This window comes from Elaeis guineensis, chromosome 6, assembly GCF_000442705.2.
Source record: "Elaeis guineensis isolate ETL-2024a chromosome 6, EG11, whole genome shotgun sequence".
Lineage (NCBI taxonomy): Eukaryota > Viridiplantae > Streptophyta > Magnoliopsida > Arecales > Arecaceae > Elaeis > Elaeis guineensis.
Genome location: NC_025998.2, coordinates 2,672,996 through 2,683,537, shown reverse-complemented (window position 1 = coordinate 2,683,537; position 10,542 = coordinate 2,672,996). Strand labels below are relative to the sequence as shown.

Below are 10,542 nucleotides of genomic sequence, written 5' to 3'. Positions count from 1 at the left end.
TTTTTCCCTCTGGATATTGGTCTGCTCGTGATGATGTTTGTTTTATTTTATTTTTCCATTTGAGTGGTAAGCAACAACCAAGAAGAACTGAAAGAAAAAAACCCATCCTAGATAGGTAAAGATTTCAAGAGTTCAGATCAGCTTATAAGCAACTGGGAGAAGAGATAAGAGTGCAATTTCAATGAAGCAACAGGAACAGAAGTGCTGGCCATTCGACCACCTATTGTTGTTGTGAACAAGTGACCTATTGTTTCAGTCCCATTTCCCTTTAACATTGGCTTTCATATCCTGCAAGACTTAACAGCATCAATTGGGGAAAGTAACTATACATACATGTTTAATGCTTGAAAAGGGCACACAGAAAACAACCTCATCATTGTGTCTGTCAGCCTAATCAATTTTCATTTCCGAGCTGATCAATACTTGCCCTTTCAATTTGCATACGTGGTACTTCCGGAAGGAAGTCTATATTTTTTTGGATGATACGTGGCCTTCATTTGCCGCCACAATTTCCTACCAAAATGGTCTCTTGGCCTTGTTAAAGCCTCTGTTTCATAAAGCTAAAAACAAAGCAGGAGAAGAAGAAGAAAGAAATAGTCTGGAAGGATATTTTGACAATCTCAAGTGTTGATGTTTTAATTGGAGTCGTCAGGATAGCAAGCTATGACTTGGTTTCGATGTTCATTCTCGTTGTCCTGATTTGTCTTTTTTTTTTTTTTTTCTTTTCATGTCATAACATTTTCCTTGGACCAACACCATTTTAGTGAACAAGTATATATTCAAATAAGAATTATGAAAGAGAAGTTCACTCTTCACCAATGCAGTTTATTGCGTTGTCTTAGTTGCCACATCGAGTGAAAATTTACAGGTAATATGATTTGGTCATCTGGCTTGCTCTAGTGGAATTTTACTTGCCCTCTTTTCCCTGGCATGCATCCCTTGGTCTTTTTCTCTCATGTGTAAGTCATAGTGACACAGGAGAGACTGTCAATATGCTGATGAACCTAAGACATTCTTGAGTGATGATACTACTGTAATGTCACACCCCGAACCCAACATTCGGATCGGATACGTGATGGCCGCACACTCTTTAGAGCAAGCCTAAAGAATATGCAAGGCCAAAATAGATCATTACAATCTTAACATCCATAACAATTAATTTCAACAATAATTCGTAAATCTTGCATAATTACAAATTAAATTTCTTCAATCCTCTGATCAGGTACTATGACACTCTATCTATCCATCTACTCACCCATAAATCTAAACCATAGCCAATCATGAACGTCTTGTAACTCTGAGAAGAAAAAAAAAAAGATGAAGGAGTGTGAGCTTTACAGTCCAGTAAGAATTTCCATATCACACCAATATAATAATATAATCGAAAAATAAAGATAAGCAATAACACATAAAAGCCGATGTTCACTGTCCAGAATACTGCAAATATTTATAGATTATCTGTTTTATCAAAAAAGATGCATTATCATATGTTAATAAGTGAAACAATTTTATTCAACGATTGTTTCATGTCTTATCTTTCTATTTTCTTCCATTATCACATCGTTTTTAATCCTTTTCTTTTTGATTTTGGCTTTGGCTTTGGACTACCAGAATCATGCGACGATCTTTTATTCGGATCGATTTCTGTGATCTTCCTCGGATCGAAATATTCATGATCTTTCTCGGATCAAAGTGGCCATGATCTTTCTCAGATCAAATCATTTATGATCTTTCTCAGATCAGATTCTTCATGATCTTTCTCGGATCATATTCTTCCACACATAAGCCTGTGGAGGCTGTCCCAGGCATAAGCTCCTGCAGGCTATTCCACATGACAAGGTCAGTCCAAACCATATTTCTCTTTCTTTTCATTTTCATAAAATTATAATATTTGACTTCATTAATCAATTCAAATTTTTGCAGTGTAATAAATATATCATACCCATATAATCATGCCATCAATCGCTGATACATATGTATTGATATAACATACTCATGCTCAAAATCACATAAATAAATAACAGTGTCTCAGATATAACAAATTCATCGATCTCAAATTCAACGATGCAAAATCAATGAGATAAAACTAACGATAAAATAACATATATAATGATGATCATGTACAGGGATTCTTACCTTTACCGGTGACTGATCCAAGCACAGAAATCAATTTTCTTCTTTGATTTATGAATTTCTTTAACAAAATATTTCACTCGATATCATATGCAGACAATCATCTCTTCATGACCCTGATCAATATAAAAATCACATATAGAGAAATTACCGATAATCGATCCTAATAACACAAATCGAGGACCTCTCTTAGGATTAATCAAAATTAGGATTTATCTAAGTATCTGGATCCTCCACTGATCCATAAGACTTCTAGAGAGAGAAAATCATGAAGAGAAAAAAATTTTAGAGAAAGAAAATAGAGAGAGAGAAAATAGAGAGAGAAAATTTTTGGATCCTTCAAACGAGGCAATCATGATCGAGATCATCAAAGATCATATCCAGATGACTCAATATGGATTAACGATGATTGATGTTATTAATTTTGAATAAAGATCGGATCAGAATCTAATCTACTGCACGAATTTCGGAGCAATCTCAATCATCTTATTTTCATCTCAAGTTTATCCTAAGATCCGTGATGAAATCAAAGAGAGAAAGATACTAGAGAGATAAAATCCATAAAGAGAGAGAAAAAGATCTAGAGAGAGAATGTAGAGAGAAAAGAGAGAGAGGAAAGAGGGAGAGGAGAGAGAGAGAAAATTCTCTCTTTCTTTTTTTTTTCTTTCTCTTTCTCTTTTTCTTTTTCTTTTTCTTTTTCTATTTTTCTTTTTCTTTTTCTTTTTCTTCTTTTCTCTTTTCTTCTTCCTTTCCTCTTCCTTGGCCGAACAGTGGGGAACCAGAGGGAAAGAGACTCAATGGCACGAGCTCCGACGATCGTGTCTAATCGACGGTGATAGAGCAAGGGGAGGCGGCGACGAGGTTCGACCGGCAGAATCTTAGAGAAAATCAAAAAAAAATAGGGGATCCACCCCTTACCTCTTGTTTTCCGATCATTGGTCAGTTGCCGACGGTCAAGACCCATAGGGAAGGAAGGCTGGGAGGTGAGGGTCCCATCCTAGTGGTGAGATGCCGCAACTGGTGGTGCCGGTGATCGAAAAAGGGAAGGAAAAGATCCGGCCAAAATAGAGCAAAACAGAGGTCACCTTGTTCATGGATTTTCCGGCGATCCCGAAGGCCAGAGAGGGTGTACGAAACCATGGAAAAGAGAGGAAGGAAAAGAGGAAGGAGAAGAAGGGTTTACCTCAAGCTTCAGCAGCATCGTCGGCTCCAATTTTCGACGAGCACGAGTACGAGAGGTCACGGCTTCAACGGAAAAAATCAAGAGATCAAGCTCGAAGATCGCCGGTGGAGAGTCTTAAGGGAGGGAAGGAGGGTTTATAGGGGAGCTATTCTACCCTATGCCGGACTCCTGGATCCGATTTCACCGGGGTCAGGGGGAAGAAGACTCCGGTTAGGAGTCTTCCTCCTCCCGTCGGGCTATGTTTTGGGCTTCTCCAAATTTTGCCAGGCCCAAGAGCCCTATGGGCTGGGCCGTGACAATCTCCCCTCCTTAAAATAATTTCATCCTCGAAATTAAATTATGTCGTTCGAGATACATATTTCAAAGTATACATTCTTCATGTCATTCTTAAGCTTACAATAATGTCTTATATATTATTTATTTCTCATGATCTTGTTATAACAAAAATTATTTGAAATTTCAAATTAGTCTCCTCTTATTGATTTCTCATTTTTTTGAAGAACTGTAACATTTTGGAATTGTATTAATATACTACCGTTATTTGTCTAATACATTCCACTCAAAATTCATAATTATCTCAGACTATCCTTAATAGAAAAATAAATAAAGGTCAAACATCGGGCACTCTTCATAATCATCGATTTCTTTCTTCTCTTGACCTTCCAACAAATTTTATATGTAAACTCTCATCTTAGGAAAACCTCAATCTTCTATATCAGTCCAAGTAACAATATTAAATTTAAAAAAAATATGAGATCTATGTCAGGACATTCTAAGTTTGAACTAATATCAGAACTATCAAGCTGTTAATAAACTTGAGATATCTAGAATTTCTTGGTATTATCTACAATGAAGCAACCTACTGATAAAAATTTTCTAGCTATGATCAGATTAGATCAAAATCTGTAGCATCCTTTCATTATCAATAAAATCCTTCCTTATTTGCAACTAATGTATTTCATCATAATATCTTTTGATTTAAAAGATTAATATTTCTAATCAATTTAATCCACCACGCTTTGCTGCGCACTCTGATCTTAATTTATCAAATTATATAAGTCTATCAAAGATAAAAATATCCTTATATGTTAGATCAATCCAGGATAGATCCAACCTTCAAATTTTATATAAGACTTAGGGTAAAATTTTAAGTTTCTTATCTTTACTACCTTTGGGTATAGCATATAAAAATTAAATCTTGATCCACTTCCTATATTTGAAATCATTACATAAGTTTCATCACTTTTCAAGAATCCAACGTGTCTAGAATCAATTGAATTAACCTTAGATTTACCTTACAATCATTTAGATAATTTCTAAATCAATCTTTCTTTTTAAAAGAATTAATTCTAACTTGACAAACTAGAAGAACTCAAGCCAACATCCTTAAGTAGAATCAACTTGATTATTTCTTATAAAGCTCCCTTCATCACAACTCTTAATATTAATTAATAAATTCATACAAAATTTTATCCCTTGTATAAGTCATTCAAAATTTAACACTAGCAAGATGTCTTAGTTCAATTTAAAAAAAATTCAAACTTTGATTTGAATAATTAATACACTTCACCATCTTCAATAATCACAAGAAAAATAAAAAAAAATCTAATCCAAAGATGGTAATATGAATTATTAAAGATTTCATCATAACCTGTATATCATACTCTGACAAAATAAATTTTTTTCTTTAAATTAACAACAATATTAAAATACTTTTGATCCACTTAAAAAAGTAAGCTTTTGACTTGAAATTCAATGCAACTTGAAAGATCAAGGAATCATATTCAGAATATGATATTTTGAATAACCAAAGATTTCATCAAGATGTGTATCTCATATTCTCATAATAAAATTCAAGTATATATATATATATTTCTAAGATTGAGTTTCATATATGATCTTCTTATAGGTTCAATGCTCAAAAATATTGCTCACTCATATGATGAAATTTCTTCTTAGACCATATCCTAACTTCCTTCTGATAAATTTAAAATTTGTAATGCTCAGACAATTAACATCAAAATCAGAAAAGTTATCATGATTTCCTTCCATATAAGTTTAGCATTCCAAAATCATCAAGTATGCTCAATATAACATATCAATACATCCCGCTTCCTTCCAGGGTCAACTCTTCTTATATTCAGGCCACCCTACTAATTGAAATCCAAGATATAACTCGTCAATTCTATTATAGATATCATATGCCACTTATGCATAAATTTTATCTTAATACCTATTGATTCGAAATCTAGATATTGAATCTTCTCTTTTATATCTATCATGTTTCTCATGATCATAACCTAAGTTCAGATATCACTAAAATTATAATTCTGAATAATTATAATTTTAAACTCAAATACCACTTAAATCATATTTTCTAGTGATCATAACCTAAGCTCTAATATCATTTTATCATACCTTTAATGATCATAATCTTAAACTCTGATATTATCAATCATACTCTATTGATTATAATCCCAAAGTTTTGATATCAGGACGGAGCCCGGCTCCCGTAGGAGTCCGGGCGAAGCCTTTCTGCAGTCGAGGTCGGGGACGAGATCCGGCTCCCGTAGGAGTCCGGACTGAGTCTACCTGCAATCAAAGTCAGGGATGAAGTCCGGCTCCCTTAGGAGTCCGGACGAAGTTAACCAGCAATCGGGGTCGAGGACGGAGCCCGGCTCCTGTAGGAGCCCGAGCGAAGCCTTTCCGCAGTCAAGGTCGGGGACGAGATCCAGCTTCCGTAGGAGTCCGGGCTGAGTCTACCTGCAATCAAAGTCAAGGATGAAGTCCGGCTCCCGTAGGAGTCCGGACGAAGTTTACCAGCAATCGAGGTCGAGGACGGAGCCCGGTTCCCATAGGAGTCCGGGCGAAGCCTTTCCGCAGTAGAGGTCGGGGACGAGATCCGGCTCCCGTAGGAGTCCGGGCTGAGTCTACCTGCAATTAAAGTCAGGGATGAAGTCCGGCTCCCTTAGGAGTCCGGACGAAGTTTACCAGCAATCGGGGTCGAGGACGGAGCCCGGCTCCCGTAGGAGCATGGGCGAAGCCTTTCCGCAGTCGAGGTCGGGGACGAGATCCGGCTCCCATAGGAGTCCGGGCTGAGTCTACCTGCAATCAAAGTCAGGGATGAAGTCCGGCTCCCGTAGGAGTCCGGACGAAGTTTACTAGCAATCGGGGTCGAGGATGGAGCCCGGTTCCCGTAGGAGTCCGAGCGAAGCCTTTCCGCAGTCGAGGTCGGGGACGAGATCCGGCTCCCGTAGGAGTCCGGACTGAGTCTGGCAGTTGTAGGAATCTACTGTTGGAGAAGTTCAGCCGTTGGCGGAGTCCGGAGTAGTTCGGATTGGAGTTGAACCTGGCTGGAAGAAGTCTAGAAGGGATTCGGGGAGCAGCTGATAGTCGTAGAAAGTCGGCTGGCGGCGGAGCTTAGTGAGCGCTTAAGGCGGTTTAATAGATAACTGGGGGAACTCATGTAGAAGGAGCTCGGGTGGTGTAGTGGGAGTTCGTCCGTCGGGAAAATTCAGTCAGCACTGTGGGAATCCGGCTGTTGGAGAAGTCCGGGGAGATACCATCTGCGGTCGAGAGCCGGAGGAATTTTGAGAGGGTCAATCCTGTTAAGAACTTCGGCTGAGGATATTTTATACCCAACATATGTCATAACATTTTCCTTGGACCAACACCATTTTAGTGAACAAGTATATATTCAAATAAGAATTATGAAAGAGAAGCTCACTCTTCACCAATGCAGTTTATTGCGTTGTCTTAGTTGCCACATCGAGTGAAAATTTACAGGTAATATGATTTGGTCATCTGGCTTGCTCTAGTGGGATTTTACTTGCCCTCTTTTCCCTGGCATGCATCCCTTGGTCTTTTTCTCTCATGTGTAAGTCATAGTGACACAGGAGAGACTGTCAATATGCTGATGAACCTGAAGACATTCTTAAAAGTGAGTGGATGACTACAGGGTTTATTTGCTGTAATATGTGCTTTGCCATCCCACAAATTGGCAGATATTTGATTTCTCTGGTATCCTCTTCTTTACAACTCCTTTACATCGAATGTCCTGTAGACTGTGCTGAACATAAAGGAGTTTATCTGTAGTAGTTTGCTCTACATCCAGTGTTGTATAAGTTAATGTTGAGCTCGAGGGGGTTTGTCTGTATCAATAAAAACATACTACGCTGGTTGTCTCTCTACATTATTATTATTATTATTATTATTTTGATGAATATGACTTGAAATTTATCCATCCCTAAAGGGGTAGAATCGGATGGAGCATGCTATGTAAAATTACTTGTAGAGCCTCTTAGGTGATATTTTAAGGAGTTTAGCGGAGAAGGGCCCGTGAAACTCGTTCAGAAATGGAAAGGATAAGACTAGATACCGGTAGTCTTCCATCCTTTTTATCTCAGAAAAAATTATTAGATAAACTCATGCTACTATAGACTAAGCCAATAAAAAATTTATATATTAATTAATTTTTTATTAATTATTAATTATGATCGATCGTGACTAGCTATGAGTGAAAAAAGAGTTAATCAAAATCTACAAAAAAAAATTTGCCTGTGGTAGAAAGAGCCTACCTCGGAGGTGCATTATAGAGGGTGATAGTGGACCAACACCATCACATCGATGGGCCCACACGATGGACCACGATCATGTTTTAAACATGCAGGTTGTCGCTGTCTTCAACAGGCTCGGGAAGAGAAATAGTTCATTATTTCTACAAACTGTTATTAATTTTTCTGTGGAGCAGGTACGTAAATGGGTCGGATAAATCAGTATCAAACCTGTATGTGGTCCAACTTGAATATGTTTCACACTTAAATTAACCCTATAGTCCAGATGCGGATCCCAAGTCAAAATTCGACATCCAATTCATCCGAACATAGAACTCATGGAAATGGAATCTAGTCTGATTAGACTTGACTCAATCTTGCGGAGATTAGTTCGACGATCCAAGAGCAATCCCAAAGATATTCAACAAAATCAATCAAAAGAGTGATGGTCCGACATGAGTAGGATGAGCTGAGCTCGACCTGAACTTAGGCCCAACCTGATCTACTTGAAATGCAGCTCTTAGCCCATACAACTAGCATATTAGAGATCCACAGTGCTACTTGAGGATTCCCGAACCCATTATCACATCCAACGGGTTTGAATTGTATCATTTGCAAGGATGATTGATCTTTATTGCATTCTGCACAGATCTGCAAGCACTCCGGACTCTTTCATTCATCTGCGCAGCTCTCAAAACGACCATTGCGCGATCCGTGGATTCCCAAAGTTACAAACCCGTCGACATCCAACGTGCGATAACACGAGGTCTCCGTAGAGCCCGTTGCCATAACGAGACGGACCACTTCATGCACCTTTTTGTCAGCCTCTCTGTCTGAAAGCAAAATTCGTGTCAGTCCCTCCCTCCAACCAACCATCTCTTATCCCCAGAAAATTAACAGAGGACTCATATTCTTGTTCATTATCTTGTTCCACTCCAACCGAAGTCACAAACCCTCTTGCTCTCTGTGACACGTACGAACATTTGACAATCAATGGCAAAGGATGGAGCCGCCACCCCCTCACGGCAGGAGCTACTGGGCTCCAACCATTGGGCCGGCCTGCTCGACCCCCTCGACCTCTCGCTCCGCCGCCTCCTCCTCCAATGCGGTGACCTCTGCCAGGTCACCTACGACTCCTTCAACAGCGACAAGCATTCCAAGTACTGCGGCAGCTGCCGCTACTCCAAATCCACCCTCCTCAACAAAGTCTTCTTCCCCTCCGCTGCCGACTTCTCCGTCGTCGACTACCTCTATGCCACCTCCCAGATCGGGCTCCCCGACGACTTCCTCCTCTTCCCCATCTGCGACGAGGCCTGGAGCAAAGATTCCAACTGGATCGGCTACATCGCCGTCTCCTCCGACGCCGCCGCCCTCAAGAACGGCCGACGCGAGATCTACGTCGCGTGGCGCGGCACCATTCGCCCTCTGGAGTGGGTCGATGTCGCCATGCCCCAGCTCGTTCCCATCGACTCCATCCTCTCCTCCACCCAGCGATGCTGGGCCCATGATGACGAAGTTCCCAAGGTCATGAAGGGCTGGTATATAATCTACACCTCGAGCGACCCGCAATCTCCCTTCAACAAACAGAGCGCGAGGGACCAGCTCCTACCTAAGATAAAACAGCTGGTGGAGCGCTACAAGAACGAGAGCGTCAGCATAATTTGCGTCGGCCATAGCTTGGGAGCGAGCCTGGCCACTCTGAGTGCTTTCGATATTGTGGAGAATGGCTTATCCAAGATTGGAGAGAACAACCACGCTCAGGTTTGTGCTATGGTGTTTGGAAGCCCACAAATTGGAAACAAGGCCTTCAAGGATAGACTGGAGCGGTTGCCGAATCTTAGAGTGCTGCACACCAAGAACAAGATTGATTTGATCCCACAGTATCCTAGTGGGTTGTTGGGATATGTGTTCGCTGGAGTGGAGCTGGTCGTCGATACTCGGAAATCGCCGTATTTGAAAGATTCAACGAACACGGGCGATTGGCATAATTTGCAAGGGATTCTGCAGGCGGTGGCAGGGTGGAATGGCGAGGATGGAGAGTTCAAGTTCCAGGTGGAAAGGAGCATAGCGCTGGTGAACAAGTCGTGCGACTACTTGAAGGATGAGTACCTCATTCCGGGGTTGTGGTGGGTGGAGAAAAATAAAGGGATGGTGCTGGAAGAGGATGGGGAGTGGTATTTGGCGCCCCCTGCCGCGGAGGACCTCCCCCTCCCGCCTTCTTCATTCAAGGCGGATGGTGATGCTGTGAGTACGCCAGCGGTGACCGATGGGAAGCAAGTTTCCATCAAAAAGAGGAAATCGGTGTCTGTTGATTAGCGTTTGCTCATGGCTTTGGTGTGTGGGGGGGGGGTGGTGTTGTGGCGGATGCTTGAGGCATGATCATGCTTTGGAATGGATGCTTCTGGTTCTTCTGGCGTAATTTGTTTTTGTTAGTACCTGTTGATGACATGATTTGTATCCATATGCTCCCGAACCGTGGTTGCTGGTTGTGCTTTATTTTTCCCTCCGGTTAGCGGTCTGGTCGTCCAGTTTGCTTTATCTTTCCATCTGAGCGATAATTAATAGCTGGGGACATGTTGCCACACACATATTTCTGTGCTTTCTTGAGCAATATTTTTAGCACGAGAATGGGGTTATAGGGAAATATATAACCCCACTTGACAAACCCTTGGA

General features: G+C 40.6%; 1 protein-coding gene across 1 annotated transcript; it reads left to right on the top strand.

Annotated features, from left to right (window-relative positions):
- Window positions 1–8,780: 8,780 nt before the first annotated feature.
- Window positions 8,781–10,455, top strand: LOC105047666 (phospholipase A1-II 5). The gene has a single exon (XM_010926700.4). The coding sequence runs from the start codon at window positions 8,863–8,865 to the stop codon at window positions 10,183–10,185; it is 1,323 nt and encodes a 440-aa protein (XP_010925002.2). The 5' UTR covers window positions 8,781–8,862; the 3' UTR covers window positions 10,186–10,455.
- The last annotated feature ends 87 nt before the right edge of the window (window positions 10,456–10,542 follow it).